The sequence below is a fragment of the Stenella coeruleoalba genome, assembly GCF_951394435.1.
Source record: "Stenella coeruleoalba genome assembly, chromosome: 7".
NCBI classification, from domain to species: Eukaryota; Metazoa; Chordata; class Mammalia; order Artiodactyla; family Delphinidae; genus Stenella; species Stenella coeruleoalba.
The window spans coordinates 120,896,131-120,912,748 of record NC_137153.1 but is presented as its reverse complement, the minus strand read 5'-3'; the positions used below and the strand labels follow the sequence as shown (position 1 = coordinate 120,912,748).

The 16,618-nt window shown below is 62.9% G+C and overlaps 3 protein-coding genes across 4 annotated transcripts in view; 2 read left to right on the top strand and 1 right to left on the bottom strand.

The window, feature by feature from the left end:
• Positions 1 to 7,455, top strand: part of STKLD1 (serine/threonine kinase like domain containing 1) — a 19,801-nt gene extending 12,346 nt beyond the window's left edge. The window contains exons 9-17 of the mRNA XM_079926586.1: positions 397 to 560; positions 1,079 to 1,579; positions 2,421 to 2,559; positions 2,857 to 3,118; positions 4,604 to 4,732; positions 5,242 to 5,370; positions 5,445 to 5,573; positions 6,687 to 6,827; positions 6,974 to 7,455. Of these exons, the coding sequence (XP_079782712.1) occupies positions 397 to 560; positions 1,079 to 1,579; positions 2,421 to 2,559; positions 2,857 to 3,118; positions 4,604 to 4,732; positions 5,242 to 5,370; positions 5,445 to 5,573; positions 6,687 to 6,827; positions 6,974 to 7,227 (1,848 nt within the window). The 3' untranslated portion in view covers positions 7,228 to 7,455. The remainder of the gene's footprint in view (positions 1 to 396; positions 561 to 1,078; positions 1,580 to 2,420; positions 2,560 to 2,856; positions 3,119 to 4,603; positions 4,733 to 5,241; positions 5,371 to 5,444; positions 5,574 to 6,686; positions 6,828 to 6,973) is intronic.
• Positions 7,449 to 16,531, bottom strand: REXO4 (REX4 homolog, 3'-5' exonuclease). Of its 2 annotated transcripts, none has more exons than XM_079925581.1 (9): positions 15,627 to 16,531; positions 13,893 to 14,227; positions 12,347 to 12,484; positions 11,955 to 12,148; positions 10,708 to 10,796; positions 9,622 to 9,696; positions 9,022 to 9,096; positions 8,303 to 8,402; positions 7,449 to 8,030 (listed from the first exon to the last, which is right to left on the bottom strand). In XM_079925581.1, exons 1-9 carry the CDS (start codon positions 16,410 to 16,412, stop codon positions 7,768 to 7,770), a joined length of 2,055 nt encoding a protein of 684 aa, XP_079781707.1. In that variant the 5' UTR covers positions 16,413 to 16,531; the 3' UTR covers positions 7,449 to 7,767. The 2 variants fall into 2 exon arrangements, with proteins under 2 accessions (XP_079781707.1, XP_079781708.1); XM_079925582.1 differs by having other exon boundaries at positions 9,022 to 9,154; positions 15,627 to 16,431.
• Positions 16,485 to 16,618, top strand: part of ADAMTS13 (ADAM metallopeptidase with thrombospondin type 1 motif 13) — a 32,027-nt gene continuing 31,893 nt past the window's right edge. The window contains exon 1 of the mRNA XM_079925580.1: positions 16,485 to 16,618. The gene's annotated coding sequence lies outside the window, so the exon portion shown is untranslated.

Below are 16,618 nucleotides of genomic sequence, written 5' to 3'. Positions count from 1 at the left end.
GTGTGGAGCCCCCCCCCCTGCTGCCCCAGCCGCCGGAGGACCCCGCATTTGGGCCTGCTCGGCCCTCGTGTGGTGGTGGTGATGGTGATGGTAACATTAAATCCGCCCCCAACAGTGCCCCCTTATGGACAAGAACAGCTGAGTTCGGTTGCACTAACCGGCCCACAGTGGGAGTCCGGCCGTGGACGGAGGGCTGTTCCCTTATTCCCTCCAGCCAGTGAGATGGCCACTTGCTTTTCTCTGAACTTCCATTTCTTCTTCGTACAAGAACTCTGGGGCGCAGGCGGCCTCTGTGCGCTCCTGACGGCGGCGGCCACGTCGCCTCCCCTCTGCCCGAGGTCAGGCCATCTTCCTTTAGCTGAGGAGGTGCACAAGTGGTCCTCTCTCTCCTCCCAGAGCACGGAAGCCATGCTTCTGCGGAAGTCCATCCGGAGTTCCCCCGACGGCCTGAGGGGTGTCCTGAGGACCATGGAGGAGAGGAGGGTCCCCGACGCAGAAATCTTCAGTTCCCTTTTGCCTCTGATGCTCCAGGCCGACCCGTCGGATCGAATACCCATCAGGTGAGCTCAGGCCCTGGGGTGGCAGTTCACTGTCAGCCTGTGCACGCACTTGGGGTTTTACCACCACAAAGCGCTGCATCTATGGACCATGGCTCCTCCAGTGTGGGCTGTCCCAAGCTGTGGCCACATCTCTGAGCGCAAGACAAACAGGGCCAGCTTCCCCATCAGGTGCGGGAGGCATGGCCCAGGGCCCAGGAAGACGTTTTAACTCTAATGTAAAGTCAGAAGAACAAAATGACCCACCCTGGGTTATGTTCACCTTTATACCCACACAGCCAGAAATTGTGATTTTTGGGTCTATGTTATGGAGGAAGGGGCCCACGCGAGTGCAAGCGCCAGGGCCCAGCACTGTCCTCCCTCGGCCCCTCCTGGAGCGGGAATTGCTGCGGTGCCCGCTGGACGCACCGTGATGCTGGGAGAGGTGCTCCCAAGCGGGTGCCCAAAACAGGTGGAGGCCCAGCAGCTGCTGGACGCAGAGGGGACGCAGGGCCAGCTGGCGGCTCTCTGCCCCTCCCCAGGGACGTGATTCACTTGTTTGTGAGCAGCGACTTCAGGTCCTCCAGCAGTGCCCTGATGCCGCACCGGCAGGTGGTGCCCGACTTCATCATCGACAGGCTGCTAGAAAGCAACGTCACCAGCATCTTAGGTGATGACGGGGCCCTGAGGGGGCGGCGCCAGAGGCTGCTGTGGCCCCGGCACCCCATTGTCTTTAGCTGGGGGGCAGCGACCCCCCCCAGTCCCCTGGACTGCTCCTCACACATGGCCGGTGGGCTTGCCCCTCGTCCATTCCAAGCACTGCTTTGCTCAGGGTACCACCCCGCTCAGATACCCCCGAGCTTACCTAGAGCAGAGTTCATCTCTGTGGCCAGGCCCCCACCTGCTTCCCCTCTGTTCCGGCTACACAGTCCTCGACGTCACCGAACAGCCCCTCACTGCCACGCACCCCACCACAGAATCCCCGCTTTTTGCTCGCTTGCCCGGCACACGGCGGCCCGGTGCCTGGAGTGTCTTCCCCAATGAGCAGCACCTCCTGTGTGGTTGCTACGTGCCCAGAATGGTGCTCACGCTGGGGCCGGCACAGCAGCCACCGTGGACCAGCAGGCACGGCCCTGCAGGAAGGTGAGGTGGCCCAGGGGCTCCGTGTGCAATGTGACATGTGCAGGCCTGAGGCTCCAGGCGCAGTGCTGGCTGGTCACCCCCCACCCCACAAAGGCACACACGATAGACTCCTCCGCGTGCCCCAGGCTGGGGGCTACCCCCACGGTCTTGGGCAGAGAATGGATCTGGAGGTCATCTTCCAGTTCGGGGGTGGCTCCGCCCTCCCATCCCTCCTCCCCGTCAGTGGCTCCCTGCGCGGGCTGCCTGTGATAAGGGGCTGCTACCTCTGCCTCCCTTTCTGGAGAAGGGGACCCGTGAGGGCTCAGCTGCTGTCTCCCTGTCTCGTGGCCATGGGCTTTGGAGGCAGACAGCTGGGTCCAGCTGAAGGTCATCGCCCCGAGTACCCTGGAGGGAGTTACCTGAGGGAGGTGTGGAGTGGAAGCACCCCCCTGGGCGGGCTCTCAGGCAGATCCAGGTTCGACTTTGGACAGGTGGCTCGGCCGGGAAGGTGAGGATGATAAGGTCGCCACCTCGCGCCGGGTCACGTGGGCCTGTGCAGTGGTGCTCACGGATGCGCCCCTGGTGCCCCGGCCCTCAGGCGGGTCCCTGAGCCAAGGCACCTCCCCGTGCTGCCCTGTCCCCCACAGAGGTCCTGCAGAACTTCTCCAGCCACCCCGAAGACCAGCAGAGGGCCCTGGAGAGGCTCCTGGGGATGTCTGAAGACCAGCAAGGTAGAGCCGCCACCCTCTCGCCTTCCCCCAGGTGCCCCGGCCCTTCCAGCTTCCCTGGCTGGTACTTTCTGCCGCCCGTTTACATTCCCATGAGCATGCACGGCTTTACCACCTGCTTGGAACAGGAGCCCGGACTTCCTCCTGTGCCGCCGCTTTCACTGAGCAGACAAGTGGGCGGGGGCTGGGCTCGGCATCCGAACCACCTCCCCGGGGCCCCCCTCACGTGCTGTTCATGGATACTCAATAGCCACCCCGTCCCTGCCACCACCCCTCTGGTTGGCTATTTGAGTGGTTGCCGACTCCCCGGTATCATAAGCAATGTTACGCAGCCCACCCCGGGGCATGTGCGTGTGTTCTGTGTGCTTCCGCAGGGTAAATTCCTAGATGTGCAGGCTGTGAATACTTCACGTTTTCATAGATACTGCAAATGGCCCTCCGTCGCTGCACCAACTTTCTCATCTCCCAAGAGTGCAGGAGAACACCTCTTCACCCAACTTTCTCCACCCAGGGGCCCACGTGTGACGCCCTGCAGACTCCCATCAGGGTCTGGTCCACACCCCCTCCCGCCACCTGCTCGTACGCCGAGTCTCACTCTGCCCCCCACGCTGCCAGGTGTGCCGTGGCCGGCGGAGCTGGCGGAGGTGTTGGCCGGCACCGTGAAGCAGCACGACAGGGTCCTTGACGCGCAGCCGTGTGCCTGCTCCCTGCTGCTCCGCGCCCGGGGCCCAGGTGGGCTCCGGGCACAGCTGGCTTCTCCGGCCCCCGCCCTCCCACGCCAGTCAGCGCCCTGGCGTCTGACCCTCTGGGCACCCAACCCCACCCCAGGATGACAGGCAGGGCGCAGCCAGGAGTCTGGGGCACCGCCCGAGGCCTGCCTCTGTGGCCCTGGACCAGCTGCTCCCCCTTCTGGCTGATCTCCAGGCATGAAACGAGGAGCTGGTCATAGGGGTCCTGTGGTGTGAGCCCAGGCAGGTGGGATGGGGTCCCAGGCGTGGGCTCCCAGGAGGGCAGCTGAGGAGGGATGGGAGAGGCTGGAGCTGAGAGCCCGAGGGCCTGGCCTCGATGTTTAAACTGGAACTACGTCACTGCCTTCCTCACTTGAGTATTTAGGCTGAATCTCCACGTGATGCTTTACGCCGCACGTGCTCACAGCCCTGGCAGGGGCCCCAGCCCTCCGCTCCTCGGCTCGGTCGTGCAACAAGCACTTACGGTGCACTGGAGCCCCGACCTCGGCCTTCTCCCCGGAGACCCGCCCCCGCCCCCGCCCGCTGTCTTCCCACCGTGGCCCCAGCTCAGGGTTCCCCGGCCTCTTTTGCTGGCCTGCGCAGCACTGGGGCAGGACCCAGCGGCCATGGCGCCGAGCGACAGCACCATGGCCCCCGTGCCGCTGAGCGTGCGCGGAGCCACCCCAAGGAGCAGCAGCCCCTGGTCACGGTGCACCGCCCGCTCACCGTCGCCAGCCAGGGTGGGCGCCGCCCTCCCGTGGGCGCAGGGCTCAGGCGGGCAGCGCCGGGATGCCCCGAGGGGACAGCTGCTCCGTCCCCAGCTTCCATGTTCACAGTCACGTGTCCCTCTGGCAACATGCACGGGCCGCAGCCAGGCGCCCCCGTGGGCTTCACGCCGACGTGTTTCGGGTTCCCGCCCTTGCTGCCCCACCAGCCCCGCTCCAGAGGCCACCAGCGAGCAGTCGGGGGATGGTGTGGGGAGAGGGTCACCACCGAGGGCTTTACACATGTTCCCCATCTCCAGCCACTAACCGGGTGGGCGTCGTTCTCTCCAAAGGGAAGCTGGGGCCTCACCTGGAGCCCCGCAGCCCCCAGCCCACCCTACACTCACCAGGCAATTTACCACATTTCATTGACCCCGCGCCGAGAAGTGCAAAGGGCTGCCATGAGTAGCCATGTTGGGACAGCAGCTGGAAATCGGGACCACCTGGCAAACGATGGGACCACACTCGTGGTCCCATCTTGGAAGGAAAGCTCAGAGGCCGGTCCCAGCCCAGCAATGGGATGGGAGGTGCTGGAACGGTGGCCCAGGGGATGGCTCATACCCTTGTTTCTGGGTCTCATGCTGGGCATGAAACTGGCCAAGGAGGCACCACTGGCGTGGGATGCATGGGATTGCAGTGCCCTAGGACCACAGAGAAGGGGTGGCCGCCAGGGAGGGCTTCCTCCAGGTGTTCTCTGTGGTCCTAATGCCGGGGCCCACCTGCAGGACTGGCCACAGACGAGCTGCGGAGGGCCAGGCTGTGCGAGTGCATCCTGGAGCGCCTGGACGCCCTCCCCAGGAACAGGGACACCTGCTTGAATGGCCTGAGGCTGCTCTGGGCTCTGCTGGTGGACGGTGAGCGGGCCCGGGGCTGCGCCCTAACCACCCGAGAGCCGGGAGGAGAGGGAGACAAAGGGCCAGGGTGGACGGGAGAAGCTGCACCGGTATCCTGGGGAGGGGCGGGTTCATATTCGGACCCCCTCGTGCCCGGCCCATGGAACCCTCCAGCTCACGCACATCGTGGGATTTCCTGGGCAGTCCCTGGTTCCACAAGCTGGCCTTAGCACTGGGCAAACCATCCTGACCTCTGATTCAGAAAGGGGGTGCTCCCAGGCCGTGCCACTCTCTCTCCAGGCCCCACTTGGCCCTCCAGCACCTGGGAGGTCATTTTCCCCAAGGAAAAGAGGGCTCCCGACCGTGGAGAGCCTGCCCACAGCCGGCACGCAGGGCTTCCCAGACCTCCCCTTGGGGGCCCTGCCGATTCCTACCCTACAGACTGGCTGGCAGGCTGGGGTTGCCCCTCCCCCCCAGCTTCTGCGCCACCAAGGAGTAGGTGTCCCCTCCTCCACCCCGTCCTGTTCCAGCTGTCATCGCGAACAAGGCCCCCTGGGAGAAAGCCCTGGCCCTCATTGCTGAGGTGCTGGCCACCTACCCCACGGACGCGGAGATGGCTGAAGCCAGCTGTGCAGTCCTGTGGCTGCTGTCCTTGCTGGGTGAGCAGCCCGGGGCCCCGGGGCCGGAGAGGTGGCCCTGGGCCCTCGAGACAGGCACGTGTGGCCCCCCGCAGGCTGCGTAGGCGAGCAGCAGTTGGAAGAGGTGGTGGTCCTAATCCTGCAAAGCATCCAGGCGTGCCAGGACCGAGCCCTGCTGGTGAACAATGCCTGCCAGGCGCTGGCCAGCCTCGCGAAGATGTCCGGTGAGCCTGGGGACGGCCGGGGCTGCCACTAGGAGGCGGGGGCAGACTCCCCCAGCGACACCTGCCGGCAGCCCCAAACCAAAAGCAAGCACACGCTCAAAGCAGGGAGGGGAAACACCTACAGTCCCATCGCCCAGACGTCACCGCGCAGACCTGTACCCTCACTTCCCACTGCTCTCTGCAACTCTGCACGGTGACCACCTTGCCTGCCACCCACAAGCCTGGCGCGTGCGCAGGCTCCCCTCCAGGTGTGGCTCTGAAAACAGCCCGAGTCAGGGCTCTGAACTCCGCCTCCACGCAAACCCCAGCTGTTCCTAAGCCCCCGGCCCAGGTTCTGCACCCGACTTGGCACCACGAGCCTTGACGGACACTCGGGGCCTGGAGCCTGGCAGAGGTTGCCCGCCGTGTGGGGTGGTTTGGCCCCTGTGAGGTCCGGCCCCTGCTGGGTGTGCAGGCTGGTGGGTCTCTGCCTGCTACTCGGCCTGAAGCAGGGAGTGGGGTGACCTTCACTCCTGGAGAGAACCTCCCGAGCGGGCGGGGTCTCCGGGCCTACCCCCCACTCCCGCCGGGATCCCACCGTCAAACGGGGTGGGGTGCTGAAGCCCCAAGAGCAAAAGGCACGTGGCTCAGTGAACAAGGAGCGGGGTTGTCAGAACCCAGCGAGCGTGCGGGACCCCAGAGCCGGGAATCTCGGCTTTGCCTCCTGCTGGCTGTTGACGGCTAAGTCCACTCCCTGGAGGGTCAGCTTCCCCCTGGGCTCCAGGAGGATCTGACAACTAAGTGACATCACGGGTCACTGCTCTCACGGGCCCCCAGCCCCCCAGGAGCCAGGCCCAACCCCGCACTGACGGGCCTCCTCACGGGGCAGGCAGGTGCCCTGGAACGTCCCCAGCACCCTCTCTACAAGCACACTGGCCTTGGGGGCTGCTGGGATGGAGAGAGAGGCGGGTGCACACCCCACCAGAGGACACCCGCAGATGCAGAGCCAGGAAAAGCCTGGCCTTGGCGGTCCCCACGCTGCAGGACAGCATGGCGTCCCCTGCCAGCTGAGGCTCTTGCTGCCCCACGTGTTCAGTACTACTGTCACCCACCCACCCCCTCGCCCACACCCAGAGCTGGCGGCCCTGCAGGTGGTGATGCCCGAGGAGGGCAGCAGCGGCCTCACCCTCATCCAGGAGACGTACCAGCTCCACCAGGACGACCCGGAGGTGGTGGAGAACATCTGCATGCTGCTGGCCCACCTCGCCTCCCACAGTGAGGACCCCCCGCCCTTGTCACGCCCTCCCTGGAAGCCAGCGTTCAAGAGGCGCCCTGCTAGCGGCTATGACCGCTGGGGGAGGGGCAGGAACCCTCCGTGCCAGGCGCATGCTAAGCCTCGGGACGCTCTGCTCTGCCCGCAGAGGACATCCTGTCAGAGCTGGTGTCCAGCGGCATCCAGCCCCTCGTTGAGGAGATCCACGGGCGCTTCACCTCCAGCCTGGTGAGTGTTGGGGGGCTGCCTCAGCCAGACCTGGGTGGCACAGAGTCCAGGGGCCGGAGCAGTGGTTTGTGTGGAGGCGACTGGGGCTGCCGCGTGTGTGGTTTTGAGAGGCCCTCCCTGTATCACCGTGTCCACGACCTGACCAAAGTAAACCCCGGAGAGAAGCAGCAGTGAGACCGCTTCGAAGAAAAGCAGATTAAGTAACAGAAGTTACTCGTGGGCCCAGAGACCGTCCATGGAAACGGCTGACCTACTGTTCTCCTCGCAGGAGCTGGTCTCTTACGCACAAAGTGTGCTTCAGAAACTGGAAGAGGCCTCGCGGCCCAGCTCCGATGGGGGGCAGTAGACCTGTCGCAGGCAGCCGCCCGGGGAGGGCTGCCTCTCCCTCCTCAGGCTGTACCTGACGGGGCGCCCACTGCCACAGGGCATCTCCTTGGGGGTGGGGGTCAGGGAGAGGTGTCACCCAGGACCAGCAGGGGGACACGGCAGTCCCCTCAGACACTGAGCCTCACAAGCTCCAGCTCAAGTAAAAACCTGCGTTTATGTCACACACATCCCCTGTGGGTTCAGACTCTCTGTACGGCTAGCGGGGCTCAGCATAGCCTGCCGCTAAACGCTCCACGCACTGCAACCGGCTGCTCCTGTGCTCAGAAAGCCCCCCGCCCCGGGCCGGGGGGAGAGGGCTGCGGGCCGCCCGTGGTCAGAACGTCCATCCTAGTCGGGGAGTCGCCCACCTCTGGGGAGAACTGTTGCCACCGCGCTGGGCAGCCCGAGCTCCCCATGCCAGCCGTGGGCCCCGACCTGCAGTTTAAACTTGTGTGCAGCGGGTGAGAAAGGAACCTTGAAAACCCCTCGATGAGGCTGCCGCCGGGCTACCCACAGCCGCGCGGTCCAGGCTCGAGTCCGCGGAATTCTTTCCTTTCCGTTGGCCGAGGCAACGAGGGAAAGGGGCCTCCTCGGAGGAAGGTGCCACACACCTGGGGACAACTAGGCGCTTCTGGTCCTGGGACCCGGGGAATCCCCAGGGACAGCCCGTCCTCCCGTCCCACGTGCAGGGATGAGTCTCAGACGCCACAACCAGACAGGAGACGTTCTGCCCAGCAGCAAGCACGCCGCACGCCCCTGCTGCCACGATTCTGAAACCTTCCCACAGGGTCACTGCTCCGGGGGGGACTCCATCTGCCCGGCGGCTTGGTCACAGCTGCCCGCGAGCGCGGCACAGGACGGGGCTCCTGCTAGGCGTCGTTACCGTGGGCGCTGGAGGCCGGGGGCCGCCTGTCTCGGGCGATGCTCTCCCACTCCTTCTTCACCAGGACGTACAGCCTCATCGCTGCCTGCGCATCTTGAATCTGGGGGACACACGGCATCACCATGACTGTCCCGCTGGGCGACAAGCATGGCCACATACATGCCTGTCCACCCCACAGTTCCCGAGTCCTGGCATCAGACACCGACAAGTGAAGGAGAAAACTGACGAGAGCAGTGGTCCAGCACCACGGCCCTCACCGTGCTTCCGCGCCCCAGTTCATGGGAGGGAGGGACCCAAAGCGGAGGGATGAACGTGCTGCCTCGTGGGTGCTCCAGACACCACAGCATTAGGAAGGAGACGGGGTGGGGGACGGCAGGCCCTGAACTGGATGCTGGGGCATGAGAGCCCAACGGCTGGGCTCCGCGGGCCAGCGGGCTCACGCGCAGTCCTAGAGGGCCTGCAATCCAGACTGGGGCCTTTGTCTCCGACTACAGTACACTGGTAGCTTTTTGGTGTGAAGTGTTAGTTAAATGTAACCGTTTAGAATTTAACCGACACTTCGCAGGCCTGCTGTGCCGTGTCATTTATCACGGACCAGGAGCTCCTAAAACAGAAGCCGCCCGAGGCCCACTGTGTTTGTCTTCAGCTGACACTGCGCCTCGCGCACGAGGCCCGGCACAGCCCCCAGTCCCGAGGCCTGTCACCCGGGACACACTCACCGAGCAGTGCTCCGTCTGCTGCACCCGGATCCCCAGGACTCGCTCCGCAAGCAGCTTCAGAGACGGCCGTCCACTCTGCCAGGGGAGAGGGCGGCGCACAGCCACGCTCGGGTGGGGCCTCTGTAGGCCCTGCCTGGGCAGGGGAGTTGCCCGCTGAGCCCCGACCCAAGGGACCTTCAGTGTCCCTCCCACCGGAAGTGCCCGCGGCCCTGCGGGTTGGTGACACCCGGTCAGCCCACAGAGGAGGACCAGGAAAGGACTCTGCCATGTCTGCCTTCCGGCCTCAGGCTGCCCTGCTCATTTCAAGGGCAGCTCTGCCTCTGGAACAGACACGATGGCGGCTTCTTGCCTGCAGTCGGGGGTCTAATCACAGAGACCAGAGAGTGGAACTCACCTGCCCTCAGCGACACTAACTTTAAAGTTGGCATTTGGCAGAACTCTTTCTCTTCTAAGACTCCTTTTAGTTTTAAAGGTTAAAAGGAAAAACCAAATGAAACCCAACACCTTTCATCAGTAAGCCAGCCTTCAGGGACCAGAACCGACAATCACGTGAACCGAGAAACTAAACTACGCCGTGCGGGGCCGCGCGGCTCCAAGTACCTTCACTTGGCTCCGGAAAGGCTTGTACTTCTGAGTGTCCCTGATCTTCTTCTTCGGGTGACCAAGAAACAACGCCTGGAGGAAAAAATAGGACGGGCGTTTTGTTGTCCATCTGCAGCAGCAGACCCCTTCTACCAAACTCCAACACATGACACACGTGCACACACAAATAAGACAAGCACTGACACGAGCCTGAACTTCTGAGGGAAGATCACCATGGGAAAAGTGATGGAAGGACCATGGGCATGAAAACAGCCTTGAAACCGGGGAAGCGGGAGACTCAGTCACCAAGGAGCCAGCAAGCGGCTGAAACGCGGGTCTGCGCGGGGAGGGAGCACGAGATACCGCGGCCTCTTGAAGTGAGAACGTTTATGACAAAACGCGTCTCCGTGGGCAGAGGAATTGTTGGTTTTTAACAGTTCAAGCTCTACTTTCTTTCTTTTTCGGCCGACTGCGCGGCTTGTGGGATCTTAGCTCCCGACCGGGGATTGAGCCCAGGCCCTGGCAGTGAAAGCGCCAAGTCCTAAACACTAGACTGCCAGGGAATTCCCTCAAAATTTACTTTTAAAAGACATTTAAGACCAATTTCTATGGGTCCCTGAAACATCGGAGGCTGCCAAGCTTCCAGGAAGCACCGTTTGAAAAGCTGCAGGCCCAGGAAGGACAGTCTCCCACAGCTGCACGCCCCCAGCTTCTCGTCCCAACAGGTGGGTCAGCTCTGCCCACAGCAGAGACCCTAAAGGGCTGAGGCTGAGCCCCACTCTCTGGGGCACGGGAAGGGGACCCTCCGAGCTTGCCTGCCACCCGCTGTGCTGGCCGCCATGGGCCGGCCTGTGACACGGGGAGTGCCCAGTGGCTCTGAGGAAGGGGCGCCGGGGATGCTCCCCGACAGGAGGGGCTCTGCCCTGAGAGGGGTGGTGGCCCACCGGGCAGGTGAGGGTGGCAGAGACAGCGCCCGGCTCTGCCTACGAGGGTGTGCAGGGACCCGCTCCCCCAAGCTGACACGGTGGGCACATCACCCAAGTCACGGAGAGAGCGCGACCACCTGGGACACCGCGTTACGTAAGAGGCGCCTGGAGCCAGCACCTTCAGGTCGTTGTGCAGTGCGTGTCCGACTAGAATCCGGCCCTTCAGCAGGTCTGCCACCTCCTTCTGAACGACTTCAAATTCTTCTCCTGGAAACAAAACAAAGCAGCGGTTTTTAGTGACACGTCCATCACTACCGTGCTGAGCGAGAGGACTGGCAGGCGGGTCTCTCTGCTCAGGAGGGCGATGCCAAGGCCGAGGGGCCGTCCCAGCACCCCAACCGGGGAGAAGTGGGGGGAGCACACTCACAGTCCCCTGCCAGGGCAATTCTGACGGCTGAATCTAACAGTAAGAAGCCAGGGCATGTGTTTGATGTCTTTCCAACCGGAGACGAAAACGAGGCGGGGGTGGCCCTCGCCACAGATGGTGAGAAGCCCGGCTCTAGACCCTGGGCTCCGGAGGCAGCTCTGCTTGCTTTTTCGGAGCGGACCCCTCGGGGCTACGCCCTCCCCTAACGCCCAAAGGGAAGGGCTGCAGCAACCGCGCTTGGGCCCCACGCCTCTGCCCGCCCGCGACCCTAGCAGGACCGGCAGAGCCCGGATGGAGGTGTGGTCAGGCCCTGGGGCTGACGAGCGGCCGGGCCACCTCGGGGGCTGTGCTCCAGGGAACCTGAGAGGTGCAGAGAGCACGCAGCCAGAGGACGACAGAGCAGCCGCCTCAAGCCCCTGCTCCCAGGATCTCCCCAGGTCCCAAATCTGGGGCCCCCTGGGTGCCTCTCTGCCCTCCCCCAACAGCCTGTCCATTGGCAAACCCTACGGGCTCAGCGTCCAGGCTGTGTCCCGAGCTGGGCCACGGCTCGTTGCCTTGTACAGCCACCTCCCTGACCAAGGGCACAGAGGACAGGCTCACTCCTCCACCCCCGCGCTCCGCCCCAGCCTATGCCCAGCGCCGAGGCCCCCCGAGGGAACCTGCGCCAGACCGGGCCCCTCGCTGCTCACGGCCTCCCCACGGCTTCCGGATCCTCGCGTAGGCCTGGGAGCCCCTCCAGCCTGTCCCGCCTCCCCACCCCTTCCCCACCCCACAGCAGCCTCTCTCCGTCCAGGAACACTGTCCCGGTCTTCAGGTCGGGCGGCCAACAGGCAGCGAGGCCGACGCAAGCGGCCGTGGGAGCCTCTGAGCCCACCCGCCCGGGAGGGAGGAAGACCGCCGGGCTCTCGCTGCGCCCGCGCCTGCAGCAGAAAGGGCCGTAGGGAGACACGGAAGCGCTCCAGCTGCCCCGCCCGCGTGCCCGTGCTGAGGCGACCCACCCTGCGCCAGGTCGTTGGGCCGGATCCCGCTGACCGCCGTCCTGTAGTCAGTCACCGGCTGGGCTGGCTTCACGTACTTGTCATAAACACACTTCCCGTACTGGTTCACCAAGGACACGCGGGCCACGATGCTCTCTTCCCCCTTGGGGCCCACGCCCACCATCTCACAGTCCACGGCTAAGGCTTTAGTCAGGCTGAGGGGAACCAAGGCTCCAGTTTAATCCACTCGCAGGACCAGGAACTGGCACCACCGCTCAGTTATGTGACAAGGACGGGTGTCAGCCGGACGCCGAGAGGCGCCTGCCCAACTCAACGGGAGGAGAGGGAAGCGGGCCCTTCCTGAAGACCCCCGGCCCCGCCCCCCGGGGCCCTGCCCCACGCGCCCCGCGTACCCGCTGAAGGCCCGCTCCTTCACCAGCGTGATGGTGCTCTCGCTCTGACCCAGCCGCTTCCGTGCTATCCTGGCTGCCTCCGGGCCGATGGCTGCTTCGATGTCCGCTGGGTCGACGTCGTCAAACCAGATGTCTTCTCTAAAAGGCAGAGGGGAGAACAGGCTGAGCGCGGGGAGGCGAGCGGGGTCTGCTCTTAGGGCAGCCCAGCCCCAAGTGCCTGGCCGCCAGCCCACCGCTCTGGCTACTGTGATCATCCTGCTGCTTTCCCTTTTAATTACTCGTTAGGGACCTCCCTGGTGGCGCAGTGGGTAAGACTCCGCACTCCCAATGCAGGGGTCCTGGGTTCGATCCCTGGTCGGGGAACTAGGTCCCACATGCACGCCGCAACGAAAGATCTCGCATGCTGCAAGAAGCCTGGGCGCAGCCAAACAATAAATTAAAGAACAAACGACACTCATTAGCTGACACTTAGGAACTACAAGCAACAGGAAGAGCATAAAGCAAAAATACGCCCCCACCCCCGTCAGGTGTACCGGCTGCTAACGCTTTCTTCTCAGTTACAAAACGGTTCAGTTATGAAACATTTAAGAACCTCAGAGAAACGCGGTGAGTGCAGAACACAGACAAAGAGCCCCAGCGCCAGGCCCCCGGGCCGAGCCCTGCAGACGTGGGCTGCAGCCGGGCAGGGATGGGCAGCGGCGGCTCGTGGCTGCGTCTTTCGGGCTCAGCGTCCACGTCACTTCTTTAGAGGCAGCCTGCTGAGCTCACTGACTGGACGCGCCCCTCTGGCCATCTGCCCCCACAGGCTTCTCCCTCGTTGGATGTATCCCAACCACATTGAAGGAATCACTGAAATAAGTTCAGTGCATCGTCTGTCGCCCTCGAGACAGAGGGACCTGTCGTGACTGCTGTTTCCAGAGGGCGTGCCTGGGGCAGTGACTCGCGGCAGGCACTCAAACTGTTCTTTCCTGAAACCTTCAGCGATGGTGTCCTCAACCCCAGGCAACACACAGCCAGGCTGACTTACCATCACGCCACTCCTGGCTGAGCCATTCAGAGGCAGCCACTGACTTCTGTTCCTCCCCGGGTGGGTGACACCACAGGGTCTGCTGACCAGGCACTGGGTCGGCACGCTGCCCCTCGCGGACCCGCCGCGGGTGAGCACGCTGAGGCTCCGGGCACGTCGGGAACCTGCCCCACACCACCCAGCTAGCAAGACGTGGCAATCGGCTTCACACTCGGGTCCCTGCGGCTTTGGCGTTCATTCATTCCAAAGACCCTTCCTTGGGGCCTCCCACGTGCCAAGCCCTGTTCTAGGCCCCAGAGACAAAGCAGCTGTGAAACAGGCTGTCTCCCTCGTGCCCACATTCCAGGGGAGACAAACAGTCAACAAAGAAACCGACAGCACCAGGGTAAGGTGACGGAGGGGCCAGCAGCCTCGGCCTCCTTAAGGAGACAGGCCTTAGCCGCTGTGACTCGGCTCTCGGCCGGGAGGCCGATTAGGCCAAGACGGTCATCACAGCTGCGCCAGCCCGGGGGTACTTACTCGGTGGGCGGGGCCGGAGGCAAGGTGGCGGTCACCTCCTCAGCTTTGCACTTCTTATGTCTGATTTCTCCTCGTTTCGGGGAAATGTCATCATTGGTCCTTTTCTTCGCTCCTTTCTCATTGCGCTGTGCCCGGATCTTCCTGTTCGTCAGACATCCTGAGGGCACAGAGCCCCGTGTGGCCTTGGGGTCTGTGTTTTCTGTCCCCATCTCATCTCTCTTTGCTTTATCTGAGATCGCTTTCCTGTTTTGTTGGACACCTTGGGGCTGCTTTTTGGAATCCGTCTGAGAGAGAACAAGAGCCTCTTCCGGGGCCTGTGATTTTTGTTTCAGCAACTAACGGAACCCAAGATAAAACACGAAACACGTTTTAATTTGGAAAACACGCACAAAGGATTAAGAAGGCTTACACGTGTGTGTGTGTGTGTGTGTGTGTGTGTGTACAAGCAACCTGTTTCCACATTTAGAGTTAACTCCTTCACAGCTCAGGCCAACAAGCTGGTGCATGGCAGCCACCTTCTTGGTTTGCTACTGCTGTGAGGGTCTCAGGAAGAGAGGAGTGTGTCCAACAAAAAGAGGCTGAAAAAGGGCTGACAGCCGCACCCCTGCTCTCCTACACGGAGGGCTGAGGTCTCCCAGCCCAACCTCCTCTTGCGTGCAAGTCCCCGGTGTGGCCATTCTCAACACGGTTAGCACCCTGCTACGTGGCAACCAGCTGAGTGATCAGGCGGGTTTCTACTTACCTGTTCCTATAATGTTTAGAGAAGAAAATACTTTCTTGTATGAACTGGAGAAAACACAAAGTTTTTCCCATAATAAATATCCCTCTGCTTGCTTAGTTTTGCTTTACTTTCTTGAGAGAAAGAAATAAAGTTACAGCTCAAGAAATCAGAGCACCCGGGGGTTGCCGGAGGGAAAATTTCATCGGCCTGTGTGTCAAGACAGGAGAATGCTTTGGACTCTGCCCTAAGGTGCCCGGCTGTGTTAAGAAGCTCAGAAGCTCTTACGTTCCCGCTCTCACTCTGAGGCTCCCTCCGTAACCGATTTCAGGAACTAGAAGAGACTTTGAAGGTCACGCCCCACGGTGTGAATGTGCACCCCCGTCTGCCATCTGCTAGCTAGCTATGCGACCTTGAGTCAAGTTCCTTAAACTCTGCCTCATCTAGAAAACAGCGATGACAACAGCAGCCAACTCAACGGAACTGGAGAGAATTTATGAATGAAGCAGAGCAAACAGCATTTCGGAGACAGTAACCTGTAACCTGTAGGTAAGTTTGGGCCACTGATTCCGAGAAAGGCAGTAGGTTCAACACGGCATTACGAGCAGGGACTTGGGCGTCTGACTCCTGGATCTGCTGAACCGGCTGCAAACCTGGACACCTTACGTAACCTTTCCGGCCTATTTCCTCGTCTGTAAAGTGGAGATGATTAAGGACTCTATCTCAGGGTTGGTTAAATAAGAACACATGTAACTCAGCCGACAGCGTCTGCCCATTTTAAGAGCTCAGCAGCCGGCGGCAGTTGCTGTCAACTCTCACCTATTAAAGGTCCAGGGTGTCGCCAAAATCCTTTACATCAAGTCCCTGCCATTCACTGGCCTGCGAGCTCGCCGCCGCCCTCAACAGGCCACCTCTCTGTGAACCGCTCTGTCCACAGCGTTCACGCCAATCTGCGCTCCCTTGGACCCCACAAGCCCTTCTCCGTTTTTCCATCCGCGGGGCCCCCGCGGCCTTACCTCCTCCTGCAGCGCCTTCCAGTTTTGGGAAAAGTCCTCCGGTGCCTTTGGAGGTCGCACCACGACCACGCCGGGGCCGTTTCCCGGCTTTCTGCCTGCTTCTCGCGCTTTGTTCTTCCAAAATCTTTTCTTCCTGTTTTTCTTCCGATTCGGCTTCTTGACGAGCTCGGGCTCAGGCGCGGGGTCGCCCGGGGCGCGCTCGGGGGCCAGCACCCTCGCCTTCGCCATGCCGGCACCGTCCCGGCCCCCGCGCCCATCCACGGCGGCGCCGCGGCCCCGGAGCCGAGCTCTGCCCGCCGAGCACAGGTCCCGCCGGACCCCAATTCGCCGGCCGCGGTGACAGCAGCGCGCGGGACCCCGGAAGCCGCCCCGCGTGAGTCTCCACACGTGAGCGCCGATCCCAGGAAGTGCCCTTCTCTCGCCGACCGGCTGGAAACCGGGTCTTCGCCTCTGGTTCCGCGCGGCCGGGAGCAGGGCGGGGCTCTTTGTCCCCCAAGGAAAAGGGCTGCCACCCCGGCGAGCGGCGTCCGCGGTCAGCGACCCAGGATCCGGTTGGGGTAAGCCCGGGATCTCCCCGAGGGCCGGCCTGGGGCCGAGAAACGTGAGCGCCGGAAGGGACCTGGGGGGGGCCGCCGTTGGTGTAACACCGAGGCCCGGCCGGTGGAGGGCGGGGCAGGCGGCCGCCAGGGGGCGCTGGACGGCCGGGCCTGGGAGCGGCGGGTGCGGAGCGGACTCACAGGGACCCCGGGCAGCTGTCTCCCGCCCCGGGGTCCGAACCCGGCCCATCTTCCCTACGCGGCGGGGAAACTGAGCCCCAGGGACGGGAGGGAGCAGCCCAGGTCGCACAGCCTGCTTTCCCAGGGCCGTAGTTCAGCAGCATCCGATAACAATAATAAGCACTGTAACAAGTGTTGAACTGTGTTATTTTGTGTGACGACAGTGATAACAGGTCACTTGCCTTGGCTCTGGCAATACCTGGATCAGCGACACAG